The 17,369-nt window shown below is 35.0% G+C and overlaps 1 protein-coding gene across 6 annotated transcripts in view; it reads left to right on the top strand.

The window, feature by feature from the left end:
• The window catches only part of PRDM16 (PR/SET domain 16), a 71,001-nt gene that overhangs the window by 15,628 nt on the left and 38,004 nt on the right, over positions 1–17,369 (top strand). For 5 of the 6 annotated variants that reach the window (XM_072425367.1, XM_072425366.1, XM_072425365.1 and 2 more), the window contains exons 2-4: positions 6,982–7,084; positions 14,475–14,673; positions 17,127–17,274. In XM_072425367.1, the coding sequence (XP_072281468.1) occupies positions 6,982–7,084; positions 14,475–14,673; positions 17,127–17,274 (450 nt within the window). Of the gene's footprint in view, positions 1–2,677; positions 2,841–6,981; positions 7,085–14,474; positions 14,674–17,126; positions 17,275–17,369 lie in introns of those variants that run through there. The other variant, XM_072425364.1, reaches the window with a different exon arrangement.

The following is a 17,369-nucleotide window of genomic DNA, read 5'->3' as shown; positions in this document are numbered from 1 at the left end:
TGATGACATTACATATCTTGAAACATATCATCATTTGGTGGGAATAAAATAGAAATAGAAATATCACAAGTACAGGAATATATTTAATGTTGCCTATTTACTTATGTAAAATATTTAATATGAACCCATGTCACTTGCAAAGAAAGCTGTGCACCTGATATATATATTCACAAAAAGAACTTTTTACAACCTAAAACCAGGCATTGCTTACTGCAAATCAGAGAGTTCACTTCTAGTCTTTGATCATTTGATTTTTGTATTATTTGTATTTTTTTTAATTTATTAACCCAAACTTTTTTGGCTATCAGCACAAATTTTTTTGTCCAAAAACCTGAGCACAAAATCAGGTGAATACAAATAAAAGTCACCATAAAATGCTTTAAAAATGCCTCATTATCATTGAAACACTCAGGGGATATAAATAATGTATTGATCTTCATAGCACTACACTAAAATGAAGGGCTGTTTCATAAATGATTAAGATATTTCAATCAACATTTATTCCATCTATGCTTTTTTTTCTTCACTATCTCATTTATTAATTAGGATTTATATATTATCCACGGAGGATTAATATGTCCTGGACCATAATTTATTATTAGTTTTTTTAAGATTACCCAGCTATTTTTTAAAAACCATTATTTTAAACTTTGGACACTCCACAAATTGGACCTTTTAATTGGCACATCACCAAGAGTAATATTGACGTCTCTTTACATTGCAGTCTATGGAATGATATGCTGCAACATAAAATGCTATTTGTTATTTTTTACTTTTTCTTTTTTTTTTTCTTAAACCTACCATGTTTTATGTCTGTGGCTGAACACGAAGCTTTTTGCTCGGGGTAAAGTTTATTGTCTTATTTAAGTGGTTTGTCACTGCATTAGTAAAACACAGCTAAGCTTTAGCCCGCCTGCACTGGGTTACAAAGCCTTGATTATGGCAAGTGCTTCAGCAAACATATGGGACATTTTCAGGACCTAAATAATCAATTAACATTAAGGTCTTTTCTTTTGTTTGTAGAGATGACAGGTGAAACGTGAAATCTATAGATAACACAGTTCCATTTTTCAATCCTTTTATTGTCAGGCTATTGAACAAAGGTATATTACGCCAATAAAGTAATGCATTTCACTTCCTTCACTCTTGGCTACCATATCCCAGAAACCATGAAATTATATTAGCCAAACCTATCTTTTGCCTGTTTAGTCTCTTTTATTTTTTTATTTGCAGACCATTTGACCATGGCAGTGTTTAAATGAACTGTACAAACGCAGATTAGACTTTACATCTATTAACAATGTGTACATATATTTTATATAATTGAGTGAAGTCTTTATTTAATAGCCCTTTTGGATTGGCATGGCAGACACACAGCAGGGTGGTTAATATTTAAAAAGAGGCGTAGCAAAATAAAAGAAAATAAATAAAAGGAAACAGCATAACATTTTACCCAACATAGACACTACATGTAAACATAACTATGGACTTTGCAAAACGTTGTGTAATATGTTGTAAATACATACAACAATAATAATAATAATAATAATAATAATAATAATAATAATAATGATATAGTTGTATCTGATCATATTATACACAGAAAAGAGAAATAATAAATTCCATTGTATTTGTAAAAAATTTATTTATTTATTTATTTTTATGGTATATATATATATATATAAACACACACACATATAACAAGTTAAAATATATTGTTGATCGTGTTATTTTTTAGCAATCTTTTGCATGTAAATATGTAATATAATAAAAATAATTATTTGAAAAATTATAATATTATTATTTTAGATTAAAATAGATACAACTGTTTTTTTTCTTCCTCTTTCTACCTGCAATCTACTTGAAAAACAGCATTGAGTTTCTTACATTAATAAATGATTGCATTCCAAAAATGCCATTGCTTTACTTTTTAACTTTTTTTTTTTTTTTTTTTACATGTATGTATATATATATATATATATATATATATATATTTTTTTTTTTTTCTCCTGTGCATCTTTCAAGGTAACAAATGAAAAAAAAGTAAAAACAAAAAATAATAATCCTAGCTATGTGTTTCTTTATTAATTGATTTCAGTAGTTGCCAATTTCCATTTTTTCTATCTCTCGCCCTTTATTATTTATTTATTGAGCATTTATTGCAAAAATAGATTGTAAGCTTTCGTGCAAGGTCCTCTCCTCCTCCTGTGTCACTATTTGTATCTATCTGTCACTTGTACCCTTTATTAAATATACAGCGATGGGTAATTTGTTGGCGCCATATAAAAAAGTATAATAATAATAATGCATTAAATAATAAAAAAAAGCCGTTGTCTGTGCATGCTTATCCCTTTAAACCAATCTCATTCAGTTTTTAAAAGAAAAGTAAAAAAAAATTATCAACAGTTTGAAAACTTGGGAGTGTGTGTGTGTCCCTGCAAGGAAGGGGGGAAAAAAAGAAAAAACTTTCTTTCCTCCCTTGATTTTGAGCTTGTTGTAGCCTCTGATACAGACATAATGTTGGGAGGGTCTCTAGAGAGATGAGATTAGGGGGAGTGTCTGTGGCTGGGATCTCAAACCATTGAGAGAGTAGGATAATCTGTTATGAAACCCCACCTCAAGAGAGATAAAGTGATGATGCAAAAGGCTAGGATAGTTCAGGGACTATCTCCAGGCCTGGCACACACACACATACACACAGTTACACAGTGCACAGTGTGTGTGTCACTAATGCATGAAGGATGGTGTTTGCCACTAACACATCAGACACTGGAATAGTAGCAGACTGGAAAGCCACAAATCAGGTCTCAGAACTGGTGCACCTTACACAAAGGAAAAAGGTTAGACGTGTTTTGTGTTTGTTCCGTCACTTTTTCACGTTTTTGTTGTATTTTGTGTCTATCCTCTTGTGTGTTTCCTTCAGACTTGGCAAACTTATATCCATACAACGTCCCTCGTGCTTTTTCAATTTTTAAAGGGGACATCTTTTATTTATTTTTTTCTGCTACAATGTATCTTTTTTATTCTTTTTTGTCTTGTATATGATTTATTTTGTTTTATGATCGAAGAAGATGTTAAAAAAAATAGGAACTTAAATAACTATAGTACGGGATTGAACGTGTGTTAAAGTGAACAGATCAGCAGGTTTTGTGCGGAGAGAGAAGGGATCTGTGGGCCGAGAGCGCCCCCCGCTGGAGGTAGCGGTTGTGATGGTGCGTCGCTTTCTCTAAGCAACGTGCTTTAAAACAATTTCTGTAAATAATATAAATACCGATTTACACCGCGTTTGTAGAATTACGATTTTTTTATTTCTTCGGGGAGGCCTGGCTTCGAGTTATTTTATTTTTATCGACAGATGCTTTAATATGTTACTTAAATAAAATAAAACAACTGAATAATGTAAGACGAAATATCAGTCACCTTTTTTTTTTTTAAATGTATTTTATTTTTGACTTTTTATATTTTTTATTGCAATGTCTCCAAGGTGCCTGTAACATTTTTAATTATAATATTAACATTTTATAAATTATAATTATTTAGACAGAAATAAACCTGCACCGAATATAATATCTAATTCAGTAAAATCCTTTTATTGTTACTATGTAATAATGACTTTTTAAAAAATGTATTTAAATACAAAAATGTCAAAAAGTTCTTTTTTTAATTTCTTAGATTTGTTCTTAGAATAATACATTATTGTATAGCCTGGCCAGTTGTAACTTATAGCTATTTCAATTATTTATTTGGGAATACCAAACAGCCGTTAGGAATTACATGAAAGTGTCTTAAGTGTAAATAAAAACAATTAGAATTTGAAGAATCATTTCTCTAATATTCAACAACAAAAAATATTTGCACACATGATTGAAAATTTGCTTGTTATTATATTAGACTTGTGACTTGTATTTGTGTAGTTTATTATAGATCAGCAGGAATTATTTTGATGATATTATTATTTGTCAGAATGAATAAGGATATTTTTTACTAAATGGAAAATGTTTTAACTTATGAATACAAACATATAATAATATAATATTTATTTATTACATCTTCTTGGACAGTTTGGTATTTATATATTAAACAATGATAACATTACGAACACCTGTTTGTAATTCTAACATTCCATGTTTGTTAGAACATAGACAAAAAATGTTGATTTGTAGCAAGTCTTTAAATTCATTGCAACTTATTTTTGCTATCAATTGCCAAGATTAAAAATTCTCCTCTCTTTTTTGTATTATTTGGTTTGGTGTTGCTTTTGCTTGTTGTACCCATAACACTAACTAATTCCAAAAACAGAGTTAAGTTAGTCATTATTAAAATGTGTTGCAGGACTCGAGGAATTGTAATAAAACCCCTTGAAGGTGACACTTCTATTCTATAGACAAGAGAATGAACAGGAGTAGAAACTGTTGAGTTCAATTCTGATAGAAATGGATAAGAATGGTCAGAACGTGACAATTATTGTGTTTTTTTATTTTCGACCTCTCTAACTAGCTAACTAGCAGTTTATAAGACCGGTAACGTGTAGCAGCATAGGACCGGACTTGTCAGACAATATCCTAATTGTCTCATTGACAACAATGTCTTTCTCTTTAGTAGAATTCTATTTGACTTAAACTGGACTTTTTAACCTTTCTGTTATCATGAACTCTTTGTGTTACAATAAAAAAAAACAGATTTTTTTCCTTTTGCAATTTCTGTATTCTGCATACACAACTCTGTTGAGAGTAAATAGTAAAATACAATTATTGTAGATTTTTTGGAATGTGTAGTTTGACATTTGTTCATGTTATAGGTCGGTATTTTTCTGTAAAAGGATCAAACCTCTTGTGTTTGCTGGGGGGTCCCCCTGATGGAGCAGCATGTAGAGAGAGGAGGGGGGTTAGTAACCTTACCTTATACAAGCCCCCCGCTGCCTTTCCATTATTGCACTTTGCTGGGCTAGAAAAGAGCAGTTAGGGTTGTAGTGCACCCATACCATAACCCAAAGCAATACAAATATGCTGTCATCATCAAAGAACTATATTACATGTCATTTGATCCATTACTTTGCTGCAATTTAATTTGTAATAATCATATATATTATTTTTCTTATATGGTTTTATGGCATGAGTGTGATCATAACAAACCAGGTTCAAAAAAATTAAAATATTGAATAGCTAGATAAATCAGCTCAAAAACAAAAAAAATTCAAAAAGTTTATTTTGCATTAGATTAATGTTGCCCCCTATCATCCTTTTTTTTTCTTTAGCCATACAGTAGTTGTGATGCTGAACATGTGGCCCATAGAGCCGCCAATTACCTTGGTTAGAATTTCACACCTGGTAGCGATATTATACAGTATTTTCGAGTATTAGATTGACACAGGCATGAAACATATGAAATTCCTGGCCTTATGGGGATCTTAATTAACCCTTCACACTGCACGGGTCCTGCTGACAGTTTGCAGTTGTTCCGCCGGATTTGTTTTTTTGTTTTCTTGCTTTATGTGGCCGAGTGAATAGCCCTAAAAGGTTAACTGGGTGAATGATAGGAGCAGGTGTAAGAGGTGTTAATTACAGCAGTTTATTATTTCGCTAAGACGTAAAATACAGCAAATCCACTCTTGGCAACACCAATAAGTATCCAACTGTATTGAAAAAATATATCAATGCGTTTGTTACCTCTAAGCAAATAAATCAGTACAAAAATGTTAAAAAGCTTGCAAATAATAATAAAAAAAAGAGCTTGCAAAATGTACAAAAAGAATGTAATTAATAACTTTGAATTAGTATTTGCTTTTATATATATATATATATATATATATATATATATATATATATAATTTATGTAACTGTTATGCAGTATTTGTTGATTGATATAATTTTTGCATCTTGTTATGTTACCTTTTCTCCTGCTTAGTGCAAGTGGGAAATCCGATATTTAAAAAAAATGACATTTGTAGAACATTTACAAGCCTCATATGGACTTGAGTTTATTTGCTACAGTTGTTAGCCACTGAGCAAATGTATTAAAACCACGAAGGATTCCTTTGGAACACATGTATTCCCACTTAAACCCAGGCTGCAGTGTCGCTTGCGAGATCCAACCCATTTTTTAAAACGCTATTTTTTTTTCTCTCTCGCGTTCCTTTAGTTGTATTACAACGCCTGTCAGGTTTTTTTTAAACAAGCTGTAGTTTATTTACAAAAATGACTGAAGTTGTTCATTGACCCTCGGTCGCCTATATGATATTAAAGATCGGCTAGCGCTGTTTTAAGATCTAGTGGGTGTGCTGCGTGTATTGCTTTTTTTATGTTAACACTATAACTGGAATATCGCCCAAAGTTAAGCCTTGCCAGAATTCTTTCTCACTACACACCGCTCTGACTTGTATACCCAACCATTAAAAATTTCAACACTCAATTTTAAGCTATACATATTGCTTTAACCCTTGCGAAAAGGGCCCTGAATATCCAGCGAACGATGGCTGTTCTTCTAAAAAGACGTCTTGCGCTCGCTGTTCCTTCAATTTTGCCAATGGTAACACAATATTTTATTCGGGCATAAAAACCCGAGCATTCACATTATATAGAGAGGGTTTATGTATTTTGTATTGTTTTGTATTTGCATCTATTATGTCAATTTTCATGCACATATTTTCAAAATTTAGCTTATATTCAAAAATGGCGTAATATAGTTTATTCTTTAGAATAAGATGATCTGGCTTCTTGAATATTGTATCTGTTTGGAAGGAGTGCAGGAGATCATTTCAGGACAACAAATGCAGAAGAAGTATTGACATGTTGGAATTTTTCAATGATTCTCCATTGGCGCTTCTATTCACAATATTTCAAAATCTTGAGTAAACCATAAAGAAGCCTTTTGAGGGTCACATTATAGAATGCCCATCTTGTGCTGATGCCTTATGACATTAAATAATAAGAAGAACCCAATTCCAAACCTAACGTCCTTGTATCTTTTTTTTTATCCTTACAGCTTTTTTATAACGTTATCAAAGATATCGAGCCTGGAGAAGAATTGTTGGTTTATATGAAGGAGGGGAATTTTTCCCTTGGAAGCATGCCACCAAATCTAGAGGGTAAGCCTTTGTGTTCATCACCAGTTACCTGCAATAAAAAATGACAAGACTCAATACGACCATTTGTATTCATTAACCGAAATACAAAAAATGTGACAGGAAACACCAATCCCACGTTCCAATGTTTACAGGCTAGCTAATGGTCATCAATTCACCAACATTTACTGATAACTGACTTGTTTTTGCAGTCGACAAATAGAGTTATCAAAGAAAATAGCCGGTTGAAATCTCTACACATCCTAAATTACATCAGTGCTTATGTTTGAGTTTGGGATTTTTTGCTTTTATACATTTCCTTGGTTTCATGGTATCTTTGATGAATCATATGCATTTTAAGTGGTCATCATGAATGATTTCCAGGTTAATCAACTTGCACCAACAACTTCCCACGTGTAAGTCCTTTGTGATTTGTGACTTGCATGTAAACTTGCAAGCATTGGTGAACTGTTTGGTGCACTATCAATGTTGGGTATTTGTTGTCTCTTTATACTGGTTGCAGTTTATATTGAAATTCAGAATACTTAATTATCAGTATTTACTGTTTCGACTTTACCATTGAAATGAAAACTTCACAATGATTTATTAAATCTGAGAATGTGTGAATACTCATGTCATATATCTAATCTTGTAAAAAGCAAATTGCTATTAATTTTCCATTCCCAGTCAGATGAAAAGAAAGCAAAGATTTGCTATTTAGGCAATTGGTTAATTGAAGGGAATGCTCCTTAATGAAGGGAGTCTCAACTCTTTTATTCTATCATCCTTTGGTCAAGCAACCCCAAAAAGGGAATCTAGGATTCCTAGTAGAACTAACTATTGCCATTATTGTCATGGTATTTTTATTAGTTGGTTTGGCACAAATTGTTCTAAAATATCTATTAGTTTTGCTTTATGTATGGCAAGTTGAAAAGGTTTTTATTCACCTTCTTAGGTTTTTGGATATGCATGTCTTTGTGTATTTCCTAAATGGTTTTATATGTAGCGTATTCTTGTTGATATTCATATACATTGAACTATAAATGATAGAATTAAAAAATACAGCTGCATCCTTATTGCAAATGGAGAACTTGATTCAAGTCCACATTGAGTCTTCTCCATAGTCCCACTCTTCAATATTTTTTATACTTGTGTATTATATATAAATGGTCACCCTGCCCAGTGCCACCACTAGTTTATTTTGCATGCTGAGTATTTATTATAGAAATGGCAGAGGGTGATATTGGGCCAAAAGCCCATGTGTATTCGAGTTTAGTTCCCCACTTATTAGGAAGCATTGCTGAACCCAACTTTTTATTTCCATTTTCTCTTTGGCATGCTAGAGTGTACCTCAGTCTAGCAAATTATCCAGGCCAAAAATGCTGAAAAGCTGGGATTCTTAATTTGTTTTTATAATTATGATAGATTGGCCAACATAACCAGCAATTGAAGAGCTCTGAAAAATGTAGTGGCAACCACAAATGTTAATATATTTTATGAGCAATTGATTGAAGAGAAGATTTTGATTTTAAGAATATGAATTCCCATGCAGGACTTGATTTTGAAATTTGCACAATATATATTTATCATACATTTTTAGTTTCTTTGCATTTTTACCCACTATTCTTCACCTGTGCAATTCAAGGCCTTTGTAAAAAGTTTAGCAGGCCCAACCACTGAAATGTTAGACTATTAAAGAAAAGGTATAGAGACCTTTTCTAAAGATTGCCAATGTGACTGTGGATTAGGTTCTCAGGGTACACACCGCACTACTGTGCACAATAGAGCTCACAATGGAACACAATGGAGAGGGCACAACGGTCTCACTAAAAAGAGACCTGTGATAAGAACGTGTTACTATAGGTTCATTGTGCAGCAAAAATAACACCATGAGCTTATCTCAGACTGGTCAGTACACATTGTTTCGGACCTCTGGGCAGGCCCCATACTTTCTAAACCTACTTATTGCTCTAGCAAACACCACAATTGTCAGATATCCTGCCTCCGTCTGTAGAGGTCACAGTGTTTTTATACTCAAAGCTGTGTAAACCACTTTGAACGGGTAAAATGTGTAGTCGTTGAGTAAATAATAAGCGATGGGAACATTGTAGGTAAAAAGTGCTGGAGATATAATGCTGTGGTCCAAGGTTGCTCTGATTTTGAACCGATTTTTGGAATTATGGTTAGGAAACGCATTATCGAGCCCTTCTAAAATTTCCCATATTGCCAATTTAGACCCGGTCGTCCTTACCCCAATGGAAAGTCAAGCGTTCTTTATGAAATGCTGTTGATATTGTTTTGACCCTCAAAATTAGAAATAGGCTTGAATTGGCCAACTGGCAAATATTTATTACTCCATGGGCCCCTATGGATAAGAATGTTGTTTATATATAGATCAAAGAATAAAACAAAAAAAATGCCTAATTCAACATTTTTATATCTCTGTTCAGTCTTAAAAAAAAATAATTTCATAAAAGTGCAAAACACTCTAAATCATAAAACTAAAATTCTTTTCACCTACAAACCAGGCTTAATATGTCCGCTTAACATAAAAAAAATTACGAATTGCTTTGCTGGTTATCACCTCATTTTACAGGGAACGTAATAGCTATCAAACATATTGCTGTGTGTTTTTTCTTTTTCTCTTCCCCACAAATAAATACATCTTTGCCCGGTTAAACTGTGAATTGCACATGAAAGCAAATGCAAAAATGTTCAGCACATAGATAATTATCCAAAAATCTTTTATGCCAACCAAAGCCAAATGCACTAGACCCCTTATCTCTGTTGGAATTTTGAGTAGGGTTCTTGAACTCCTCTGAGACTCCATTCTGGAAGATTAGCATGTAGATGCTATATAATTGCTTTCCCTTTGGTTCTTCTGAAAGCTATTAGGAGTCGATTTATTTTTGCAGTAACATTCCTCTATTGTCCCGCGTGTTACTGATGGAACTTTAGATAGAAGGTTGTGGCAACCCCAGATTTGACAAACAAGGCTTTGCAGGCAAGACTTTTTTTTTTTTTTTTTAGATATTTAAGGACTAACCTGTTCCTTTTTAGTCTGAAGTTTCCATTGTGCTGGAAAGAATCACTTTCTGAATGGGCTTTAGGTACCTTAAAATGAATTGTAATGGCATGAAACCCAGGAACGCAGAATTTGAGAAGTGTGTTTCAACTGCATCATTTTAATCTCCAAGGCTTTTAATCTGTCCTCACGGAAGTTTGGGGCAATTAGTTGATTCAGCTAGTGGAACCAAGTTGTGATAGCTGTTTTTGAGCTTTGCTATGTTTTCTATATATGAAGTCTTTCTAAGTCCAATGCAACTTGACTTGTATGGGTTATATGTAGTTAATTATTTTAATTATTGTGCATACATCTGTCATGGAAGAAATAGGAAGGGAGCCATTGCTGAGCTCTTTCCTTGCTTGGTTGTGTGACCCTAATGTTTCATGAATTACCTATGAACAAGTATAGAGATAAGCAATTTCAACTTTTCTCCAAATTTTTTTACTATATCATTGTCTTGGGTCAGTAATTCTAAATCACACATGGCCAGGTAACAAGCATATGGATCCCAGCAATAGCAGCTTATGTATATCACAGCTGACATTCATATATATTCACAAATATAACAGTGGAGCCTTTAGTGAAATTATAGTTATCTATATGTATCAGTGTGCTGAGTTTCTTTAGATTTTGGAGTAGAAAACAGATCTCTACCGCTGTGCAGTTGACTCCCATATACTACTAGAGCCATGGGTAGAGATACCATTTGTGAACTCTGCACAAGGACACCCTGGGAAAATATATACTAGACATCCATTGGATGGTTGCTGGAACCCTTTTTTATTGTCATGGTGCCATTCCGCCTTATTGTAATGGCCAACCATTTTTTTCCCCAATTTTTGGAACCTTGATATGTTTTAGGAATTGGCACAGTCTACCTTTAATATTCATATAAGACCAAATTTGAACTTGGGGAATTGTTGAATGGGGAAGGGAGCCCAATTTGTCTTTATACCAGGGTTCCTTGGTAGAATATCTGCCACTGGCTATGGAAATATCAACTATAAAGTGACCAGAAAGTTGTTATTTTAAAAAAAAAAGAATTTTGACATGCAAAATTTATTACATTTCACCTTTACCACTGCCCGGTCTGCACAATTCCTCTGCATCGAAGGGATTACTTAGTTTGGGATACCTGGTCCCCTACTGAGCTCTGAGGTTGTATCCATCAATCCATGTGTCCTGTAATGATATGGAAACCAGTGAATGGGACCTAAAAGAGCAGCAGGGGACACACCACCAACTCATCCAGAACTGTCTAACATAGTAGGTTTTTCAGCAACATTATCTCTTTAATGCAAAACCGTTTGTTTGCATTCTTCCAGGGATTTCTTTAGGTAAAACTCTTACAAAAAATGAAATACCAAAATGGTCTTGTGATCGGATTTTGCCAAGTTCACCAGAACTGGGGGGGATACAAAGAGCCATCTCTCTCAACTAAGCATGCAATGAAATGTAAATCCCCAAGAGATACAACACACGGGATACACCCCAATATATACCATGTACCACAAAACAATTATTTATTGGTTTAAAGCAATATACATTACATGGCCAAAAGTAAGTGGTTTCCATGTTACTAGTAATGGTAATGCCACAGCATACAGAGACAAGTTTTGGAAAGGGTTTTGGATTTTTTTTTCAGGGAGCATAACTGTCCCCCTGTACACAAAACCTAGTTTGACCAGCTTGATGTGTCAATCCCTACACCATGAGTATTTAGTAATATTTATATATATATATATATATATATATATATATATATATATATTTATATATATATATATACACAATTGTGCATGATGAAACTCAAACTTAAGGTATAGAATGTGTCTGTCTGGAGGAGAAGCTGTTATGAATAGTTAGTAGAAGCACAATAGAAGCTCCTGAAGGTTCCCAGCTTCTTAATTTAACTCAAGTGATCACCTAAGGGACGGAATTCCCATTATTGTGCTTTTTGTTGGACATCCTGTTGGGAAGTAATAACAAGGAGACAAAAGGAGCCGCTGATGTCTCTTTCCTTATGGACATTCATAATTAAATTATTAAGTTTAGGGTGAAATTAACATCTAAAGATTCTTATATGAAAAAACGTATCTCTCAGTGCTGACATTTCAAAATAGCAAGGGATGTTCAAGTTGATATACAGTTTTACAAAACATTAGGTATAATTTGTTATTCTCTTAGGGTTTGTATTAGAGATTTACAAACATAACCTACACATTGCTTTGTCTAAAAGATCTCTAGATAACTTTAAAAGTAAAGACAAGACTTTTATCTTTTTTTTAGTTTTGCTTAGTGGTGAAGGGTTTGCACATCTTTTAGGTTTTATTGACATCTATTTCCAACCTCTTAAAAACACAAAAACACAAAACTCCCCAAATAAAGAAAAATGTATTTCCTTAAGCAAACGCTACCTAAGCAGAGTAAAACATGAAACTGGGAGTTTCGAAATTGGCAATATGTTGCAAAGATCACTCCATTGATCCATATTCATTGGAGGTTTCTTCCCTTACTGAGTATGCCGTAGTGTACCTGTGTCCCCATCTGACAAGTTTACTCCCTTGGTGTAAATTTCCCCACCTTCTCAGGGCTTCAGGATTTCATCCAGGCATTGGTGCACAGCTCCAACCTACCCAATTTTCGTGATCTGGGAACCCCTTTGGACCACAGAAATATTCCGGCATTTCTCACATTGAAGCCTTTTTTATGGCAGTGAAACATTTATCATAGCCAGTAATCAGAGCCTAATGTGCCATGAAAATGATTAAAGCAGATAGGGAAATGAAAAAAATATATAGTTTCAAGAAATTGGCAGAAAAGAGAGTATTTAGGATGTAGATTGTGGAGATGAGAGCAACATTCTCAATGTAAAAACTGATGTCCCGTACCGTAATACCACTGATACTATTCTGATGCCATGGCACCTAAGTGCCAAGACCAGGCTGCAAAGCAAATTGACATTATCGTAGACTCTCTGATTCTTTTGAAGTGTTTTACATACATAGCACAGTACAATGTTTAGTAAATCTGCCCATTTAGGCAGGCAATGTGCACAAAAATTTGGAAAAAATTCAGAATCACCTTATTCCCAAAGGGTTCATTTATACTATGGCATTGCCGGGTTTTCCCCGGTAACAGCTTTCAGGTCACCTCTGCCAGCTGATTCATTGGATAGGATGAAAGGCCTGCCCCCCGATGTCCACTTTGACCCCTAGGTCACTTCTGTGACTCAACATGGGGCAGACACTATATGACCCACCCAGAAATATCTGATTGCAATGGCGCCCAGAAATCTGTAAAAAGCATAAAACATCTCTTTTTAAAGACTGTTTCATCAAAGCTCCATTTTAATTGGTTTATTTGGCTATATTGTGCTTTTTATAAAACCAAATGTATTAGCAATGTGTTATTTTGTTGTTTGTAGTACAGTATTATGTGTTTAGCTATGATGTCCTCATGGTTGTTTGCATAGGTTTAGCCTCTGGAGTGCTGAATTCTTAATTTATGGCATGCTTCATAGCCCACTGCCCTGCGGCCACAGGAATCAAGAACAGTAGTTAAATAGATGGTAGCTGGGCAGGGACTAAGATGCTGAAATGCTGCTATCACAACTTTCTCTGTGCCAGCGTCAAGTGGCACGCTTGCCAGTATCAATAAATCCACACCAAAAATCTTAATTACCCTCTACCTTGGGAGTTAATGAACCCAGCTACATGCCGAAAGTTTGCTCTAAGCTGTTTGCATAGGAATGAAAGTTTAATTGCAGAAAGATGTTTTAAGTGCAAAATAGTTAAATGCCTTAAGGAGCTCCTGTTCTCTCAATTGCTAAGCAGGAGGAGGCCCGTCAGCCCTGCAGCTCTTTACAAAAAAAAAATTGTATTTTTGGAGTATTTACAACTGGGACCCAATTGTTTAACTTGGCACCGCAGTCAGGATGCTGCTTCATAAACGTATTAACAGCTGCCCTTATGTGAATTTGTTTGACCTTGGTGATAATCATTTATTGTATATATTATGCTATTAATGTTTTCTCCCTACGCGGATTCTTATCTGCTGCTTTGATCGGCAATTGTTGTCTGAAGCCCATTTGCCGAACAATACAACCAAAGTCTTACGTCTTGTTAGCTGTGAATGCCGGACCAACGTTAATAAACTTTAACAGATCCCGCTCTTAGCCCTGCAGTCAATGTGATTTAGATGGCAATGCTTTTTTTTTAAAGCTGGAAGAGGGTGGGAGCTTCTCCAAGCAATGAAGAGAAGTTTGTAAGTTTGTGATACATTGGTCAAGTTACAGGGTCCCTCGCTGCTTGGCTTATGTTCCCCCAATGTTTCTTTCATCTGCAGAGGAACACACATTTCGCTGTGAAGACTGTGATGAACTTTTCCAGTCCAAGCTAGATTTGAGGCGGCACCAGAAGTACGCCTGCAATACGGTGAACCACATCTATGAGTCTCTGAGCGAGGAGATCAAGCAAGAAGGTTTTGATAATGAACAAGTACATGAGTGCAAAGACTGTGAGCGCCTCTTTCCTAACAAATACAGGTAAGATCTTATGAACAGAAGAAGCAATAGTCATTGATAGGTCTACTTTACAATTCTATGTCTGTAGTTAGTAATGTATCAACACATGGGGTCAGATTTAGTAAAGCTCTCCAAGACTGGAGAAGACAGACTATCATGGGAGAACTTGGACTATCAAGAATTCATTCAGGGTTGTTGGATGACCCAGGTTCTCCCATGATAATCCATCTTCACCATTCTTTGAGAGCTTTGATAAATCAGGTCCATTGTGTGTGTTCTACTGTTTACTATGATTTTGTAGGCATTATTAGGCCTCATGCATTGAATACTAGTTCATCATTATGTTGATTATGCACCAACAAAGTCAAAATTCCAAGCTGCTTCTTACATTGTAAAGTCTTACTCTTGTGCTGCACCTATAACATGACCTAATGACTTGACAAAGCCATGATGTAGTGTTAATGTATTTTACATAGAGAACATTACAGTTCCAATATGACCTGAAAACCAGACAGGATTAAAATACATTCCTATTATACTCTCCATCCTCCAACACTATGCCTTCAACATGGTCAACCACTGGACAACTTTTAATGCCAATTATATTGCACTCTACACGTAGGACACTACACATCCAACATGAGCAAGCACTGGACATGATATTAAACCAGTTCTATTATGCTATAAGCCATTGTTTCTCAACTAAGGTTCCTGCTGAAGTTGTTGGGGGTTCCTTGAGCAATGAACAATTTGTGCCTCTCAGGGCAGTTTAAGTGACACCAGTGATCTTTTTGGTTATTTTTATGGGTGGCATCCTTCCCAATGACCAGTAACATAGGAGAAATTCTTCCCACTGACCACCCCACTAATCTACTGTGAGCTAAGGATATAGTAATTATGGAAGAGGTTCCCTAAAGATCTGAAAGTTACTTCAAGGGCTTAACCCATGTTGAGAAACAATGGTATAGGCATACAGAGAATGCAATCATCCAACATTATCATAAAGCAGTTCTTTTGCACTGTAGATAGATAAAGAACGCTCAATCTCAAACATAACCAACTATTGGACATAAAGCACGTCTATTGTACTCTACACATAGAATGCTACACCTCCAACATGGCTGTCCACTGGACATAGTCATAATGCAGTTCTATTACACTCTATACGGACAGAGAACCATACACCCCCAACATGGCCTAATCACTGTACATGGTAATAATACAATGATCCAAAGTCAAAGACATGACCAGGTGGATGAGATAGAAGAGACTGACCAGATAGATGTTATCCACGATACACATGGTATATTGGTAATCAATGTGCTTGTATAATGTCTTGTTATTTGTGCCAATTCACAACTCTAATAAACTGTTTACTTTTAAACTCTTTCCACCTTTTAGACTATTTAAATCACATTTTTAGGAAATAACAAATCTTTTTTATCATTTATTTTTTCAGGAACATATGCAAGCTCATTAATAAATTATAAACAATTTGCTTGGTATAATCTTTATATTGTTTTCTTAGCCATGTAAGAGGAATAATTTGGAGTACTGGAGCTAGGCAGAGCTTTTATGTTGCGTTTGCCTTCTTCAATTGTCTCCGCTGTCACAAATCCACTTGACCCTTCCTACTAACATTCTAGGTCAGATTATAGACTTTTCTTTCCTGCAGGATAATATTGGGTTCCTGTCTGTGTGAATTGAAGGACAAGTAAAGAAAATAGGTTTTATTTGGAAAGACATTTTTTCTGTGTCTATTGGACTGCAACCAATATTGAGCTTTTGACTTATTTGTTGCTGCTCGGTCGCTGTTCATTATTTACTTTCTTGGATGCTTTAATCCAGATGTAGATTTCAATAATGAGCGTAGCCATCTTTTGGCATGTGTCAGTGTCTGTTAGTACACTTTGATTGGAATTCTTTCCTAGTTAAGACCCCGTAGTGCCACCTGCTGCAGCTTTGTTTATGGCCTTGTTCCATGGTAGGCAAACCTTTCCCATTAATGATCCCAATGCCCATGTACACCCTCTTTTCAATGTGCCAGCAGGTCTTCTTTGGGAGCTCAGAAGGTATCTATGTTTTTCCTTTACAAAGAGTCTTTCATATTCCTGAGATCAAAGGAAACTAAAATACAAATATTTTTAAGCCTCTATCATCCTGGCTGTTACTATGGTGAAATGGTAATCCTTTATATCAGAAGCTGTGCTGCCCCCATCCTGGGAACCAGTTACCCTCTTACCTGGCATCAGTGCTGAATCAAAGTTTTCCAGACATACCATTTTTTAATAAGAATTCTAAAACCTGACTGAATTGTATGAAGATCTCAATCCTCAAAATGGTCTCATTGTGGTTGGGGAGCAAATGCTCAATGTCTCCATTTTAACGTTGCCTCGCAAAGCAATTATATGTGGGTTACCACTAATACCATTTGTCAGTTTTCTTACTTGTGGCCAACCATGTCCGTCTTGCAGCTTGGAACAGCATATGATCATTCATACAGAAGAGCGGGAGTACAAATGTGACCAGTGCCCAAAGGCCTTCAACTGGAAATCCAACCTGATTCGCCATCAGATGTCACATGACAGCGGCAAGCGGTTTGAGTGTGAGAACTGCGTAAAGGTACCGGTTGGTTTCTTGTGTTTTTTTTTTTTTTTTGTCACTGTCATGTCACTCAACGTGTGAGCTGAGGCTGACGCTTGGAATGATCTATGTCT

Source organism: Pyxicephalus adspersus, chromosome 11 (genome assembly GCF_032062135.1).
Source record: "Pyxicephalus adspersus chromosome 11, UCB_Pads_2.0, whole genome shotgun sequence".
In the NCBI taxonomy this organism is placed as follows: Eukaryota; Metazoa; Chordata; class Amphibia; order Anura; family Pyxicephalidae; genus Pyxicephalus; species Pyxicephalus adspersus.
This window is presented reverse-complemented; position numbering and strand designations above follow the sequence as displayed.